General features: G+C 40.2%; 1 protein-coding gene and 2 long non-coding RNA genes across 3 annotated transcripts; 1 reads left to right on the top strand and 2 right to left on the bottom strand.

Annotated features, from left to right (window-relative positions):
* Window positions 1–986: 986 nt before the first annotated feature.
* Window positions 987–1835, bottom strand: LOC124193877. Its single transcript, XR_006874524.1, has 2 exons — window positions 1540–1835; window positions 987–1470 (listed from the first exon to the last, which is right to left on the bottom strand). It is a non-coding gene; the product is annotated as an uncharacterized LOC124193877 (long non-coding RNA).
* A 6834-nt stretch (window positions 1836–8669) lies between these two features.
* Window positions 8670–9449, bottom strand: LOC124188964. The gene is made up of 4 exons (XR_006872551.1): window positions 9278–9449; window positions 9116–9208; window positions 8904–9039; window positions 8670–8830 (listed from the first exon to the last, which is right to left on the bottom strand). It is a non-coding gene; the product is annotated as an uncharacterized LOC124188964 (long non-coding RNA).
* A 1802-nt stretch (window positions 9450–11251) lies between these two features.
* On the top strand, window positions 11252–17133 carry LOC124188295. The gene is made up of 6 exons (XM_046580831.1): window positions 11252–11544; window positions 11608–11771; window positions 11846–12015; window positions 12087–12486; window positions 15335–15347; window positions 16327–17133. The coding sequence occupies exons 1-6, from the start codon at window positions 11397–11399 to the stop codon at window positions 16992–16994; spliced, it is 1563 nt and encodes a 520-aa protein (XP_046436787.1). The 5' UTR covers window positions 11252–11396; the 3' UTR covers window positions 16995–17133.
* Window positions 17134–18257: the final 1124 nt, after the last annotated feature.

Below are 18257 nucleotides of genomic sequence, written 5' to 3'. Positions count from 1 at the left end.
AGGCTGTACAACTCCTTCGTCTAGCATGTTAGTATTAGCATCTTAAATAACATAAACATTTAACATCTTTCAAGCATTTAAATGGAAAAGAATCATTATTCCATAATACCATGTGACCGTCAATACCGGATGACTTGAACCCGCAGGCGTCTTTGTTCCTCAAATCAGTCACGGTTGTGATAGGGATAAGATCTGCGTTTTTGGCCAACGTCATAGGAATCACTTCCAGACAGAACATCTTGAAGAGATCACGCAGCCTCTTCTAAGACGCGATTGTTGCTACCTTGGACGATGACCGGTACTGTTTTGGCAACACGATCGAATACCCGTAATCTTTCCAATTAAACAACAAGTCCTAAAAAAATGAAATTCCGAGTTATGTATTATCTCACCAACTTACAATTAACCCAAAGTGGATATACTGTTTTCGTGTTTAAAAAATGAAGCAAAGATGTGTAAGACGGCCCATAAGCTGTAACCAGTGGCAACAAGCCATGGCCACCGGCACCTACTTTATCAAACTCAAACTGTTTTTTTGTTTATGCCGTGCAGGAATTTCGTGGGTGTTTGTGTGAAGTCTGCCTCACGATTAAACAAAAAAGTAAAATTATGCGGAGGGATGGGAGATTTTGAAGACACAGTTGATTATGTTTCCAATGATGATGGCTGTCCCTTTGATATTGCATGGCTTGATTGCGCTTGGGATATGCTGGATTGGCTAGAGAAATTTATCTTAGGTAATGTTTAAATTATTTGTGCTATAAATGTTTTTCTAATTATTGTGTTTTTTTCGTTTTTTTTCAGGCAATCTTAAAAAAAAACCTGCAGAAGCTTTTTAAGAGAATCTTTACCAATTTTATGCAAGAAATTGATCAAAATTACGATGGAAAAGTTAGAGGAAGTGGACCAAGACGAAGAGAAAGTCTGGTAAATTTCACCCTTTCTCACTTGTCAGTTGACAAAAATATCAAAAGAAAGCAACGAAATTAATTCCTAAGTTTCTATTTCTTGAGCCAAAAAATGTTGATACATTTGTCATAATAAAAATAACTATCAGAAACCGTCAGACACAGCAAAAACGCTTTCAACAATTTCGTTTTTATACTCAGAAATAACATAGCAAGTTATAATAGGCTAGCAGTGGAGTATTAACAATAAAAAAAATATAGCATATAACACGACGTTCCTTCCAAGATAAAACTGATGATGAGCTATCAAACACGGTAAAATCGCTTGTGCGACTTGACCATTTTGTGGGCTGCTGGGCTCTGGGCAATAAACTTCGTGAATGGTACCAACTTGAGATTCTGGAGACGCACCAAATTTGTTGTAGTTTGATTCAAAGCGATCAACATGTGGACTATTTTGGATGTCAAAGGGCTCCCACTTATCGACGTAAGCCTCTTGTTGACTATTTACTGGCGTTGTCGAATGCACCACTAGGAAGACTAACGCAACGGAGACAAAAAACTAGACAAAGTAAGAAAATCTCAATATAAATATCGAAATGCTATGAATGTATAGTAGAATTATATTTACGTAAATCTGACGGATGTTCATCTTAGAAGTTGTTGTGAGTTGTAAGATGCGCGAAGTAATGAGACTGGCTGTCTACAGCTATATAAGGCCGCTACCTATGAAGCTGGTTCCAATGATGTTCCACATACTTATTCTTAAAGAGGTCTTTAGGTGAGACGTGGCAACTTTTATAACTCATCCTCAATCTAGATTGTTGAAAGAAGGTCGCAAGCTCATTCGTTCAGACACTGAACGTGAATCCAGGATCCATAACGATCTCGGCTGCCCGTACCTCGTGCAACGATTCGTCTAACTGCTGCTCCTCTTCCGGAAGAAACACAAAATTTAAGAACAGAATTAGTCAGAAATCGCCAAGAAATTGAAGCCTTCATGGAATTGGAAAACAACCCCACCCCCCAACACGATACGCTTGGACGTCGCCGTTCAGGTATGGTTTTTAGTTTACTTGGTCAATTTCCTTGTGATTCCACGCCCTTATTGGTCTTTAGCGTCTGTTGGGCATGTTGGGCAAGCGATTGCACATGTTGCGGGGCCAGTTCAGCAAGCTGCTCAGCTTTCTTTTCGATCTCGGCTGCCCGTACCCCGTGCAACGTTTCGTCTAACTGCTGCTCCTCTTCCGGAAGAAACACAAAATTTAAGAACAGAATTAGTCAGAAATCGCCAAGAAATTGAAGCCTTCATGGAATTGGAAAACAACCCCCCCCCCCAACACGATACGCTTGGACGTCGCCGTTCAGGTATGGTTTTTAGTTTACTTGGTCATGGTACATGATGCAATGATCCAATGACTGCTCAACACATTCTCCCAACACAACTTATGCTGTATACTCTTACAACACAAACGAAGGCATGCCAAATTAAGTCAAATCACATCAACAACAAAGAACAAAACGTATATGTTTGTGCATGGACTGCACCTGCACAGACCCACAGAGCCACAGACTAAAGAAAACAATCGGCTCCATGCCTCCATAAGCCTGAGAGGAATCGTCTGCTTGCCGGTAGGGGTCAGGTCGTCCGCGGAAGATGACTTATCCATAGGAAGGTGAACATTCGTTTCCCTGAGACTGGGCAGAGGGCACTGGGGCTTAACAAGTAAGTTATCCCGTTATCCGAGCAATTGCGATTCCCATAAGCATACACGGGAAAAACCCTCTACCGGGAATCAGTTCGAACTAAATTTCCCGTGTATGCTTATGGAATCGCGATTGCTCGTATAACTTACTTGTTAAATAAGCCCCTGAATTCCCCCTTTTCTCTCTTATTTAGCCTTAATGTCACAATTGGTCGTAATTCACGACCGCGGACAAAAACTGAATAGCTAGGCTGTCGTCTAACAAGGCAGAGTATGGGTGAACTTACCCTGGCTCTGGTCAACTCAAGCAGATAGGCAATATCGCAATTTTATTCGAGAACACTTTGAAAAATACGGACAAATTAATTTTCAATCTAGCGATACCAAATACAGAAATACTTGCTTCCTGTATTAAATGCTTTCTCCGGAAAACTTGATTATTTAATGAATTCGATGGCATCATTTGATTCAGTGATTTTTGCATAATAATGGGGAAAACGCAATAAACTTAACTACGGTAGCTACCTCTGGCAAGTGATATCTCAACATCAGTGCTATATTTTACTGTGATAGTGTCGGTTGGCAGTGTGTTTATGGGTCCCATGGGCAGTATGTTTGCTTCTATACAAATATGTATACACGAGTATATACTTAAACAACAAAAAAAAGTCAGCTCATATGTATGGTTGGCCTGGGAAAATAATATTCGGGAATATTCAAACCATTTCGTACCAAACAGAATGAATCCGCTTTCTTGCGCGAAGCTTCCTTTATAGTACAAAATATAAGAAGGTGATGAACGATCTTTTTGACATTTTGAACGAAGTGGAATCGAGTGGAATATTCATCCACACTGGAAGGGCAGTTTACCAATTTATTAATGGATTTCTTTTCTTACGACATGCACAAAAACTGAAGAAATGCGTTCCGTCCCAAGTGTATAAGATAATAGTTGTAGAGACAAAGCCGTTAAAAAATATCTTGTTATCCGTTTCACCTTCATTATTGCTACGCGACTCTAGCCAACCGCATAAACACGCAATAGGGTTCTTCACTTCTTAATAAGCGCTTCCAAGTTCCAAACAACTTTCAGCTTTATTCTTTTCATATGTCGTACCGTATACGTAGTATTGATCCTGTTACACTACACGATGAGGTCGTGTTGATGATGTGGCCCCCCTGCGCAAATGGTACCCATATGGTACCCAATGGTACCAAATGGTACCCATCTCGAAAGGTAGTTCATTATTTACTACTCCACGAATACCGGAACTGCTGTCATAGTTAATGATGGCCTGTGTCCATCTATGAAAGAACTTCATTACACCGAACTCGCTGTCCATCATGAATGTCGTAGGCAGAATAGGAAAAGTCATACCTTGAGGACGTCTCTCGATTGCGCCAAAGCCTTGGGGCTGAATATCTGTGGTAATTAAATCCATCTCGGGCAGTGTTACGCTACGGCAGAAGAACCGTATGTCGGTTACAACCGGAATGTCTCTAAGCTCATTTTTAATCGAAGTGGGTATACCAATCTCTACGATGAATAGATTACTCTTAGCTAGGCCGTATTTTTTTATCTTAGAGCTAAATTTGCTGATTTTAAAAGACATGGGTTACCTTATTTTCTTCTTTGAGTCTGACCAGACTTTTGATTTTGTTGCGCCTTGGAATCTCTCAGTGGGCAAGAATAATGCAATATCCCATTCTGATGGGTAGATATACATGAACTGACTTCTCAGTTGGGAGGTAAGATATCGCTTGACACAGGGTCTAAATTCTTTGTACTTAGCTTCCCCATCTAAAATACTATAGCTTATTAGTTTCAGTTTAGTCGTTTCGTCGTACCTAGTATTGTTTGCTGTTTGATACAAAGCGTCCATTAGCTTGGCTCTTAGCGGCAGTGGGATGTAGTGCATGTTAAGACCGTAGAAACCACCTTTGACCTTGAGAAACGGAAACACTAACGGGAATCTATCGAAGTATGGTAACGTATCTTTAGTCTTTGCCTCGTAGAAGTACATATACATTTGGCCTACCATAGGGCGAGTATTAAGACGATCTTGGTCGCCTTTCATTAGCTTACCCTCATTGATTCTGCCATATGCCTTTGCAGTATCTCTATACCAATCCCGAGCCGTTGCCTCCCGTGCAGGTACTTGTCCTGAACGAACGCCTTTGGTTAGAATCTCATCGAATACCGTTGCCATTATTTTATCCCTAAATGTTCTTCATGCATTATCTGGAACTTCCAGCCCTTGTCTTTACAGAACTCGCTAGCCGCTTCCCACTTTGCTTTATTGGGGTGCCGCCGAAATGTGTGCCAATCTCAGACCCCATCTGAATCTCGGACCACTTGGATCTCGGCCATGGACTACTTAAGCTAGAGGACGGGTCACTTCGACAATTCCCATGTCGGCTACCATTTTTTTATTACTTAATGAATCGAGCTTCAAAAATGAGCTATCGACTCTCTCGGAAATGAGCTTTTTCATCGCGGCACCCGCGAAGGTAACCATAGAGTCTATTAAATTATCCCTATGCGGGAAATATTTAATTTTGGCAATATTTTAATTAGAAATTGCGTTGGTGTTCGTTGGTTGTCCCCGCCTAGCGGTGATTGTTAGTTGACCACCCTGTGATTCCCTGGTTTTGGTTTGGTTTGATAAGATTAGGTGTGTCTGCTATCTGTGATTCTCTGATTAACTCTCTGGATTCCTTTATTTGTGATTTGCATTCTGCTATGCTTTCTTTCTAAAAACCATAGAAAAGTTTAGAATTCTTAGCGTTAGGTGGAGACAACCAACGAACACATATCCCGTCCTCTAAAAATTTAAGCGCAAATATCTTTTAATTTCTTATCTTTACTAGAAAGGTGCTTTTGAGACTTAGAATCGCTTTTTTAAGCTCTATCGATTGATCCTTCTTTAAAAATTATTATTAACAAGCCGTCTACGACTCAAAGAGGTCGTTTGGGGGGTTTTCGATTTTGTGGAAATCATCGCTGGGGGCCCTAAAATAAAAAAATATAAGGGTTTTGTGCAAAATTTTCGCTAAGTCGATTGGTAAAAATCGCAATGGCCTAGCTTTTTTTTATTTTAGGAGATATTTGAAAAAAAAACTGAGAGGGGGTAGCCAAATTTCGACTTTTGTTTTGTTTTTGTGCAGCAGTTTCCTCGTCATGCAACTGCTGCAACTAAAAATAATATAATTGGTTTAAAATGATGGGATAGCCCGTCTCTTCAAACATTTAAATATTTGTAAAATATTCGGCTTAGAAGCCGAGATATTAATGATTGAAATTTTGGACAAAATTTCCCAAAATTTCTTCGTTTCCATGCCGGGCTTCATCCTATAAGCCACCTAGCGCTCGCGAAAACAACATTTTACCCTCTTTGCCTTTAGGGTCTCTTGGGGTGGTCTCCCTCATAACGTCAGTCTACACCTATCGAGGGGGGTGGGTGGTCACCCCAACAGACCCTAAAGGCAATGAGGAATTAACACAAACTTCGACCGAGAACGGACTATGGTCCAATCTCGATGTTCCTTAAAACGGATCCTCTAGCGGGGGAAAAACGGATCATAGTCCGATCTTGCCTCTGGGTCTCTGATGGGCATCTGACCCCTTAACCTATGGTAAAGAAGTCTTCGGCTACTTGACGGGGGGAAACGGAACAATGGCCGATTTGATGAATGCCGCGCGGCTCGAAAAAACTATTTTGGTTTTTCGCTGTTTTTAGCTCTCGTATTACGAAATAAAATACGAGTGTTACGCCAAAACCTTGCTTTATTCTTAAGCTTTAAATTTCTGGAAAATAAATAATTTCCTATGTACACAAGTAGCCGAACATAAGGCCTGAAGTGTAAAATCTTTAAAATTCCCCCCCCCCCCATAAAAGGGATTATTACTAACTTAAAAATGATTCCACTTATTGGAAACGATAGATAATGATATTTTCTATGAAAAACCAAAAAATGGGAAGTATGGCTGTTAATTTAAGACAAAAAATGGGGAAAATCAATATTTTATCTATAGCGGGTCACGAAAAATACTTTAAAAATTTCTTTTAAGTACCGAAAACTTAACGAAAACGAATAAATTTTACTGGAAAATGATCGCATTGACTAGGGCTTTCGAAATATGTAAAAAAGACAACAAAATATTGATATTCGAATATTGCAACCCCAAGTTGAAAATAAATTCAAAAATTGAAATTTTTTTGAAAATGATTTCATAAATTGAAAATGATTTTGAAAACTGAAAATGATTTCGAAAAACTAAAATGATTTCGAAAAATGAAAATGAATTTGAAAAATGAAAATGAATTTGATTAAAAGTGAAAACGAATTTGAAAAACGAAAATGAACTTGAATATCTATAAATTTTTGGGAGTGCGATATGACACCACCCTACTCTATCCCCAGCTCTCTGCGGATGCTATAGCCACCCCGAGACAACCGACTAGCCATTGATGGCTATGTCGCTTATTCCAGCAAGCAAGGCCGTCAGCGATACTGTCAGCCCTTGCCGGGCGGTGCTGGTCGCCGCTGCCGCCACAACGGCCGCCGCTGAAGTCTCTCTCGACCGCAGGCCGAGTATTCTACACAAAAATAGATTACACGATCCAACGTGAAAAGTTTCATGTTCCTACGACTACTTTTATCTGAGGCCGTCCATTAAAAAAAAAAAGCTTTCATGTTGAAACGGACATGAGCAACATGGCCATTTGGATCCTCTTCTTTGGCCTCCACCGCCATGTCCGCTGCCTCCGTGATGGTAGAAATGATTGACGTTGTGCCAATTTTTGGTGTTCAATCCGTCGCTGCAGCTGAGACAGAGCCATCCTCCAAGGAGCTCCTCCTTGGAAATGGCTCAATTATATATAAATGCCGTAGAGTATTAGAGTATCAGGTAGGTAACACTTCCGGCGCACGTGGACCACATGGCAAAGACGTAGAGACAATAGAGAAGTTTGCTCCCCAATCCGCTTAGATAGCGGATAATTTCCAGCAGGGCCAGCACCAACATGAAGATCCACGTCAGCAAGAAGGCGTGGCCGCCTTCTGCTGGCCTTCTTCTTCTCGTCGGATTGAACGGCAGAGTATCGCAGCAGTACAGGACGCATAGGCCTATCCAGCGAAACGTACCAGAACACTTCTTTCCGGGCAGTTGGCAGTTAGTGGAATGACGAGAACTTCGCGAGAACGTCACACCGAGGCGTGACTGGAACTTTTCTCTGGTGAAAGCCACCCGTTCGGCCGTTCCGTCTTCATCGTCGCTGGGTCATTTACTGCAGGAACATGAAACTTTTCACGTTGGATCGTGTAACCTATTTTTGTGTAGGGTAATACTCCTGCGGTCGAGAGAGACTTCAGCGGCGGCCGTTGTGGCGGCAGCGGTGGCCAGCACCGCCCGGCAAGGGCTGACAGTAGGCCTATCGCTGACGGCCTAGCTGGCTGGAATCAGCGACATAGCCATCAATGGCTAGTCGGTTGTCTCGGGGTGGCTATAGGAGATGGCTATGGAGAGAGCTGGGGATATAGTAGAGTAGTGTCATATCGCACTCCCGAAATTGTATGGATTTTCAAGTTCATTTTCACTTTTCAAATTCATTTTAGTTTTTCAAATTAATTTTCATTTTTCAAGTTCATTTTCATTTTTCAAATTCGTTTTCATTTATCAAATTCGTTTTCATTTTTCGAAATCATTTTCAATTTATGAAATCATTTTCAAAACATTTTCAATTTTTGAATTTATTTTCTACTTGGTTTCAATATTCGAATTGATTATCAATTTGTTTTCAAATCAAATTTGGTAATCGATTTTTGAAAAAAAATTTTAGAAAAAGTGTTCATTTCGCACCCCATACAAATCGACTGGCGTCTGCACCAGAGCTAAAGTCATTTTCCGGTGCATTTCCTTTTTGGCAATTTGATTTTGGTGCCAATAAATGAACAGGAAAATGGCAGAAGTACCGGCTACCTGTTTTATCCCAAATAAATATATGGTATAATTTAAAATCAAATTAAATGTATAAAATGATGGTTATGAAAATACCTTGCCAGCTAAGAAACCGATGACTACCAAATGGAAACTGTAGCCGTAGGTGTAGGTGAACATTGGCGGTTGTAATGATGAGCTGGGCCTTAATTTACTTCCGATTTCAGCCGTGAAAACCGAGACGTAAACAACCAGACCGAGTAAAAGTAACAATCCTGAATAAAAAATTTAAAAACAAAAATAAACTTGATCAAAATTTAAAAAATAATTCCAATCGAAATAAAATACCGGAAAGGATCAAATTGACGCCGGATAGAAAAGTGCAATAGCGTCTCCTAGGTGCAAAGTGGCCGAGGAAACAGAAAATCTCTCCGACGACCAACAGTGGCCATGAAAAAGAACGGAGCCGACCTCAAGACCGCATCTGTTGGAATCAAAATAAATAAACATCAATGTAGCTATCCATTAGGAGCCCGGAATAATAATAAAACTTCTCTTACAAGGGATTGAGAGTGTCGAGTCATTGGGATCGGGACTGTACTCTTCCGTTGGGAAATAATCGATGTTTAAACAGTAGCGTTCCGTCTCTCCAGCTGAAAGAAAAATCCACGTCATTTGAATTCAATTTGATGGTCTTTAAAAATGATTTAAGCGAAATGTACGATTGGTGTAGCAAAGAGTCCAGAGTCCGCTGACTGTGAATTTGGAGAGGTACTCGAGTTCGGGATCTCCGGTTCGGTTGAATTTCGGGTTGGACATTTTCTCTTTGCTGTAGAGCCAATGGACGGTGACGAGTCCGATGGCGACGGTGACGAACGCCATGGAGGCCGACAGCGGAGTGAGAAGCCGGAGTAGGCGGATGGCCGCATCCAAATCGACAGCGATATATGTTAAAGTTAAATATCTTCTAATTCCATATGGCTAATAATAAATTTTGCTGTAACTTAAGCCATGAGCTTTAAAAAAGTGCGACGCGGGGTGGCGACTAAGTCGCACACCTTATGATTCACAGATATTTATTGAATGTTCCGATATGTTTGATTGATCTATCTATAATAATCCATATATAATAAAAGAACAAGCTTTTGGGGGAGGGGCTTATTCATGTCACGCATAATGTGTCAACACAGGCTCCTCCCCCAAAATGGAACATGCCCAAACATGCCAATCACCACCAGATGTCGTCGCCGTGATGACGCAATCTTTGATGACGCAACAACCAGCATCACCACCAGATGTCTATAGCATCGCCGTGATGACGAAATCTTCAAGTAAGGTACTGGGCAGATTTCCCACGATAAAATATATTACGGGTAGATCGTGCTACAGAAAAGCGAATAGCAAAACAGTCCGACTTTACGCTAGACAAAAGTTCCCCGGATTTGACCGGGGCTCAGGTTGCTCGTATCTATACTAAAAAAGTAAAAGTATCACGGTAATTTAAGCGATAAACGAAGCAAGAAGGGGGGAGGGCGGGGGTGGCGGGCACGCACAGTACTAGCTATTTGAAGAAAACAAATTTAAATTCTTCCGCTAAGCTGCAGGGATGCCAAATTTCAGAATAAATAGCTTGGGACTAATGACGAATGGAATAAATAGCTTGGGACAAATGACGAATGGACATTAATGCCATTTACCATTATGGGACATAATTGCATGGGTTCTTTTAAACACTTGGCCTTGTGTCTTTTGGATTTTATTACGCCAGGACATAAATCTTTCGGGACAAATGGCAAAAAAAAATAACAGTGGAATTTGTTACATTTGGGACATATGATATGACGTATGCGTCATAAATAATATGGGACACTTTACGTTTGGGTCTTTTGACGTATTTTTTTATTTTTGGTGCTTAAGTCGCAAGTTACCAATGACGACTGGGACTTGAGTACCGCACCCATTATATTGTCAAGCGGACTTTTAAAAAATTCAAACGTTCGCGCCAGGCGAACGCGCCATTTTTTTTCAAAATCTTTCGAGGAAAAATTTTTTTTATTGATATGAATCGAAAAAGCCTAGTGGCGATCAAATCCATGAGATGGTCGCTACAGGTTTTGGTCGTTTTCATATGGAATCACCCACCTCGTATAGATAGGATGCATGAGCAGAGAAGATGAATAGGTAAATATTACAATGAGGGAATCTCTTCAGAAGTTTTCGACACATATTTTTTTCTTAGTGTGGATACTGTGGATTAAGTAGTATTTTTTAGATTTAATATAATGTAGCTTTTCTCAGACTTTTGTAGGTCATAGTACGCTATTTTGATCTCTTAATAATGAAAAAAAATCGCAAATTTCCCTTCGGGCACCTTGCTAACGCAGGTAGCTGACAATGTAGGTTTCAGCTATTTTTTTAATAACGACCGGACGACACGCAAGGGTTCTTACTTTTTTGGTTCTTAACCGCATCTTCGGTTCTTACCGACAGGTGGCTGCCAGTCAGCTGAGTGGGCTGGGTAAATACATTTAAATAATTCATTGAAAAAGGGTAAACTATACAAAATAATAATTCTTATTAATTGTAGCTAATTTATTTTTTAATTTAAGGTGGCGAATTTCATTGATTTAAAAAAGAAACGTCGGAAAAAGAACACCTTGCAATGTTGTTAAGCAGACGATTAGATTACAGCAGACAGCAGAGGTCTCGTTTTTGTTCACCTTCACGCGTTAGCGACTTAGTGGCGTTTTGCTTTTTCGATTTAAAAAAAAAACTTAAACTTACACATAGCCGTGTAACGCCAGTAATATTCGAAAAACACTTTTTTTTTGTTATTTCATTATGCCTCGAGCGAAAAGTCCAAAAACTTTATTGGAACTGTCGATAGCGAATGTTGTTCAACGCATGGATCAGTGGTCATGGAAGCCAATCAAGCTATCAGACACCATATCAGATACAGAGCTCGGCACGAGTCCTTTACATCAACTACGTAAGTTATGGAATGTGATACGTAATTGACTTTACTGTAATCAACACATTTTATTGATTATAGCTATACTTGTTCTGGAGGAAATCATGTACTATCTTCGCTATAATGGTTTGTTGGGTAATCACTTGAAATGGGTTATCTCTTCTCAACTCACTGAGCTTCTATTAGCCTCATGTAATGAAGTTCAGATTCGTGGATATCTTAAACATGCTGCTATCCAATGTCCAGTAATAATCAACTAAGTTTCTTGTTCTAGTAATATAATCTTACAGTTGGGCTCATTTTTTTTTAAATATTGCAGTGTATGAAATCGATGGAATTTCAGAGGCACAGAGGCAACATTCTTGATATTGACACATCCATACTACAATGCTTTCCTAGATTCCAGCAATTACAGAATTTGGAGATTGCATACACTTCAGTGGGAGATAATAGCATGGAAGTTTTTGGAACATATTGCAAATATCTAAGGTAGAAAAGTGTCAATTGAAATATTTTTATTGTCTAGAATTCTATTAATGTGAAAATGTAATATTTTGAAGGGAGCTGGATGTGAGTCATTGTCCAGCTGTGACTGATGCTGGAATTCAAAGATTGTGTGGTGATGCCCACCATTTGGAAGAAGAAAGTGGAAGAATAGTTTATATGTGGGATAATGGGAAGTGCAAATGTATTCAGATATTGCGCATTAAGGGAACTAGCGTTACCAAGAAAGGAATTCAAATCGCTCTTCAAAACCTGCCCTCCTTGAGAGTTTTACGTCATGAGTTAGTTGTAGAAGTCTTGAGTGACATGCATCAATTAGCGTTTGAGAGTAATAACCTCCCCTTGATCCCCAAATATTCCTTAATTGCAATCGCTGTCGCCAGTCCGTATACACATAGAAGCTTACCCTTAGCGCTTCTTATTTGCCCTTCAATTATCAATGTCAAGATTAAGGGGATCATAGTCTGGGAGCTGGGTGACCAAAAAATGACTTTTGTTTAGCAAAAGGTTTGAGGCTAAAATGTGGTTAGGGGGGGGTATGACACACACGAAAAGCCACGTCTGTCGACTGGCGGCCGGGGCGTTCAAGCGTGACGCGATCCCGAAGTCGGCGGGAACTGTAAAAAAATGTAACTTTGTTTAGCAAGCCCAAATTTTTCTAGGAAGCAAGATAACATTATGTCGATCAGTAATCCCGGTAGACAGACGTCGATATCTGAGCCCTTGGGGGCAACAGACGTCGGTGTGTAACGGTTTTTCACGAACTGTCAGTCGTTATTTGATACTGGCAACGCTGTTTCGGATACCGGCAATACTGTATCCAAGGCGCTTATTTTTAAATAACTGGCGTTTCTTGGGGAATATAATGACTAGGAATTCATTAAAACTGGTTATTTAACACTTATAACGACTTATAAATCAATTTAGTAATTGAATTATATGTTTAATTAATAATTAGCTGCTAAGGCAGCATAAAAACAATATGGTGGCAGCTTTTTTAACGTCCAACGACGGACCGATCAGACTCTATCCTCACTCCGTCGACCGAAATTATCTTTTTTATAAATTTTTTTTATCTGGAGACGTCCACATAGTCGCTGGGAATAAATATCTAAAGATTATAAGGGAAACCTCTTTTTTTCAATATATATCCCGACCGGATCTCTGCTGTGCTACTGTAATATTATGGCCGGGCTCATTTTGTCCGTCTCTCTGAATTCTCAAAGCTCGCAAAATAGGAAAGAGGAGGAGGACTACATGCTGGTCTATTGGTAAGTTGGCAATTGGGAGGGACAAGCGGACCGACAGTGTGGTACTAAACGAGTTGATGTGTCATCGTTCCTAATTGTCAGATTTGCGAGTGGCGCGCGATCAAATCAGACCAGAAACGGGTGCCAAAGGTTGCAAACGCTTATTTTGTTGCAGCATCCATCTAATAACAATAATCCAACCAGCAACGTTGGCTGGCTGGCTCTTCTTCTTTTTATTATTGCGCAAGGTATTATTACTACTAGACACATCGACAAGGGATATAGGGAAAAAGAGATAAGATAGATCGAATAATTTAAAAAATGAAATGGTTATTTTTTATTGGCCCCCGAGAAAATACAAACCGGTCGAATTGACCGACGACTCTGAAGGGAATCGTCTCTGAAAGGAATTATTCTCGGCGGAATTTCCTGTACAGCCTTTCTTTCTTCATTCTTTTTCTTTCTAATATCATCTGATGGGGTTCGATCTCGTGTTCTCTCAGCCCCAAAAAATCCGCGATATAAATTTCCTGCCAATTATTGTTACTATTGCGCTTAGTCCAGTTGACGACGAGCGCAACAGCTGCTGGTGGGTCGTTCACTCGTTCCTAGCAGTGGCCGGGACTGGATTTTGTACGATCCCGTTCCCGCCGCGTCCCGCCGCCACCACTGCGGACGCCCCTGATAACGCCTCACACTATCCCAGACGGTTAACAGTCCCATCGTCATCGTCACAATGGCCGTGACAAGAAATGACAGCATCACAAAAAAAAGCGGGTTGAATGAAAAACATCGAACAAATAAAAAGAAAAGCACACATAAACACAAACGCACGCACGGCAGACAGCGCAAATCTTCTCCTTTTTCTTGTTTGTTAGATTCGTGTCAATTGGCACCGGATCGGATCACAGTCGTCGTCTCTTGGATGCTGCCGGATGTGATGGGGCTAGACAAGTCGACAGCAACCGCCAGAACTTAAGAGTGAAACGAGATGGGGCAGCAGCATACCAACTGTCCTCTCTGACCAATGCGCATCTGTTCCAAGGCATCAGCTGGCCTTTTTTCTTTCGCTGTTCAGAACACAAACCAAAAATTCCGGCGTGAAAGAAAAATAAACTGCAAACGTAAACCGAACGTAAACCTCAGCACCTAGTCGCTTTCGAACCCTAGAACCCACGACAGCAATTGAATATGGAATTCCCTTGGCACTCAATCACACTTGCACTTGCTCACACAGCATCAGTTACACACACACACACAGAGCAGATAAAGAGGGCGAGAAATAAATGAGGGATAATTAAGTTAAATAATTGTTTCGTTTGGGATATGATGAGAAATTGACTATTTACAGAGACACTCTGGCGATGCAAACTGACGGGAATTGGTGATGCCGGACAAAAGGGAAAATTCTTTTACGACATTTTCTTGTGTGCGCGTGTGACGAGAGAGAAAACGAAAATGGGAGATCATTTCGGTCGACGGAGTAAGGATAGTGGATCGGTCCGTCGTTGGACGTTAAAAAAGCTGCCACCATATTGTTTTTATGCTGCCTTAGCAGCTAATTATTAATTAAACATATAATTCAATTACTAAATTGATTTATAAGTCGTTATAAGTGTTAAATAACCAGTTTTAATGAATTCCTAGTCATTATATTCCCCAAGAAACGCCAGTTATTTAAAAATAAGCGCCTTGGATACAGTATTGCCGGTATCCGAAACAGCGTTGCCAGTATCAAATAACGACTGACAGTTCGTGAAAAACCGTTACACACCGACGTCTGTTGCCCCCAAGGGCTCAGATATCGACGTCTGTCTACCGGGATTACTGATCGACATAATGTTAGCTTGATTCCTAGAAAAATTTGGGCTTGCTAAACAAAGTTACATTTTTTTACAGTTCCCGCCGACTTCGGGATCGCGTCACGCTTGAACGCCCCGGCCGCCAGTCGACAGACGTGGCTTTTCGTGTGTGTCATACCCCCCCTAACCACATTTTAGCCTCAAACCTTTTGCTAAACAAAAGTCATTTTTTGGTCACCCAGCTCCCAGACTATCAGTGGTTTTCTTAACAAGCGATCCACGAATCAAGTAGACCAAAATCCCGGAGCGGCTTTCCTGATCTAAATCCGGAAAAGGCATTAAAAATCTAAAAAAAATATAGCCATGTTCGTCTTTGCACGCCGGATTTACCTGCGTTTGCAGAATGACGATTTTCCCCCCCGTTTAGGAGTTATTTAGCTCTAAAGTTTGGTTTTTTTGAATTTTGTCAGAAAGTGGGGGGGCTTTGACATCCATTTTGGAAAAAAGTGGGGGAGCTAGGGAAAAAACTAATTTTTTGAAAAGGTTTATTGCATACTCAACCACCGAAATCCAAAAGGAATTTCCTTTCCGGATTTTATTGGTTGAGATATTACCAATTTAGTGAAAAGATAATTTAGCTGGTTTCCCTCCCTGGCTTGCAGCCATTTTTTCGTACGGTCCGCTGCGCTCCTGGTGGAAGCCAGCAGAAGGTCTTATGTATCGGCCTTCACATTAGACCCATTGCATTTATACAGGCCTTCATATATAGTGAACCCAGGTTTCTTATAGGCCGATGTATAAGACCTTCTGCTGGCTTCCACCAGGAGCGCAGCGGACCGTACGAAAAAATGGCTGCAAGCCAGGGAGGGAAACCAGCTAAATTATCTTTTCACTAAATTGGTAATATCTCAACCAATAAAATCCGGAAAGGAAATTCCTTTTGGATTTCGGTGGTTGAGTATGCAATAAACCTTTTCAAAAAATTAGTTTTTTCCCTAGCTCCCCCACTTTTTCCAAAATGGATGTCAAAGCCCCCCCACTTTCTGACAAAATTCAAAAAAACCAAACTTTAGAGCTAAATAACTCCTAAACGGGGGGGAAAATCGTCATTCTGCAAACGCAGGTAAATCCGGCGTGCGAAGGCGAACATGGCTATATTTTTTTTAGATTTTTAATGCCTTTTCCGGATTTAGATCAGGAAAGCCGCTCCGGGATTTTGGTCTACTTGATTCGTGGATCGCTTGTTAATAGTGACTTGTTGGAATTATTGTCAGTTGCTAGTCTTTGTCACCTACATATTTCTGCTTGTCCCGAAGTAACTTTTTATGATGGAGTGATTCCATTGCTAAAGGCCAATGGGAATCTTCTCGAGAGCCTGAAACTTAAAAATTTCCATCATGTCGACTTTCATTCTATCTTCGAGTTATGTCCTAATCTCAACTCACTTTCAATTGATAGTTGCGTTTGCTGTGAAATTCCTGTTGAAGAACAGGACAGTTCTGTGCGTTGGAAACGAATCAAAGTTGAACATCCAATTTTGAAGAAACTTGAAGTATTGCGTCTGACCTATTCGTCTCTTAATTCCGAATCCCTACTCTTGCTATTGTCTTCGCCTTCTCTCAGGGGTCTTGAAATTACTGATTGTTTTGAACTTACGGATGGCATACTTGAAAGGGCCGCGTTGCTTCATGATTTTCAAAATTTGGTAGAAGTAGAATTAGCTTTCTGCGATTCTTTGACCAAAAAGGGAATTGATGTATTAATGAGTGATAAAAACTCAATCAAGGAACTGACGTTGCTATTCAACCACCCAGCACGTTCAGAACTGCTTATGGCAGAGAACATGAATGAATGGAAAGAGAAAAGCGAACAGAAAAATTGGGAGTTGAAATTAGATTTTGTGTCTATCTAATTGTTCATAATTCAAAACATTTTGCTTTTAATTATTTCCCTTTCCATTGCTTTCGTTGTTGTGTATGCCGCTATGGTCTATAAGCGTTCGTTGGTGTCACAACGTCGAGGTTACAAAATAAAACCCAGTTAATTTGCTATTTGGAGGTGCAATTTAACAGTTTTCTTTCTAAACTTTTTTGCTTAATTAATTGCTGGAATTATTTATTACTAATTAGTGTTGATTGATCTGGTTAATATAACTTAAGAGATAACCAACCCATTGATAAAGTAATTTACTGAGATTCAAAATTTTCAGAAATCGCGATAATCACCGATGAATAGGCAAATTTTTCTCTACTTACATGAAAAAAGTAAAAGCAAAGATATCTAAAAAAATATGGACTACTATTTTTTTTATCTATTTAAAATTCGCTAGATGGTTCAGAAGAAAAATGAAAAACTGAAAACTGCTTTTTTGGATTTTGGAAATGAGAATGGATTTTGCTTGGAGTTACCTCTTGGTTGCACTTATGGTTGTCAGCTGCTCCGCTCTTCCGTAACTTGACAGAAATATGGGCAATCCCGGGGAGGCGCCATTGCCAACTCCCGTCGGAACATGTCCAGAATATAGTTACAATACAGTATTCCTGTCTGACGCATTTTACTGTGGGTATATGTATAGAGAAAATAAACTTTACATACAACTATGCAACAACTATGTGTCTTCATAACAATACAGCGACATTTTTGAAATCTCAGATATTACCATCAATGCTCCAATGGTGTTCCGATTCGTATGGAATGCCCTGGCGCCCTGGCGGATTGTGCTAGACTGTTTTAACCGACAGCTTTTAATATCCGTATTATCCAACGTGCGATTTACCAAACGACTTCAATTCCAACTGTCGCAAGGACACACCCTTTTAAACAAAAGATTCAAATAATCTTGTCTGAGATAGTGTACAACAGAAATTTGTTTTTTAATGATTTGAAAACATTTAGATAGAAATAGAATCTAGAAGTCTATTCCATATTTCAGCGGTAATTGATCTGTCAATCTCTGCCCAATAATATGTACCTTTAATCATTAGATTTTTCTTGCTTATCACACAAATACACATATACTTCAGCAATCTAACAAGCATACACATTTTTCCGCTTTTTGTATAATCCAATCTAATTAAAAAATAACGCGTTCATCGTCTTAAGCCTGTAACCATCTTACAAAATCTTATCACATATACAATAAAACAATTTGACCAGATGATTCGAGAAGCGAAAA

The sequence above is a fragment of the Daphnia pulex genome, chromosome 1, assembly GCF_021134715.1.
Source record: "Daphnia pulex isolate KAP4 chromosome 1, ASM2113471v1".
Taxonomy (NCBI): domain Eukaryota; kingdom Metazoa; phylum Arthropoda; class Branchiopoda; order Diplostraca; family Daphniidae; genus Daphnia; species Daphnia pulex.
The sequence above is the reverse complement of the archived record's forward strand: the minus strand, read 5'-3'. Positions and strand labels throughout refer to the sequence as shown.

Coding starts and splice junctions, on each gene's coding strand:
- LOC124188295 (XM_046580831.1), top strand. CDS start 11,397: ATGCCTCGAGCGAAAAGTCCAAAAACTTTATTGGAACTGTCGATAGCG. Junction 11,545..11,607: donor GAGTCCTTTACATCAACTAC/GTAAGTTATGGA, acceptor TATTGATTATAG/CTATACTTGTTCTGGAGGAA. Junction 12,016..12,086: donor ACATATTGCAAATATCTAAG/GTAGAAAAGTGT, acceptor AATATTTTGAAG/GGAGCTGGATGTGAGTCATT.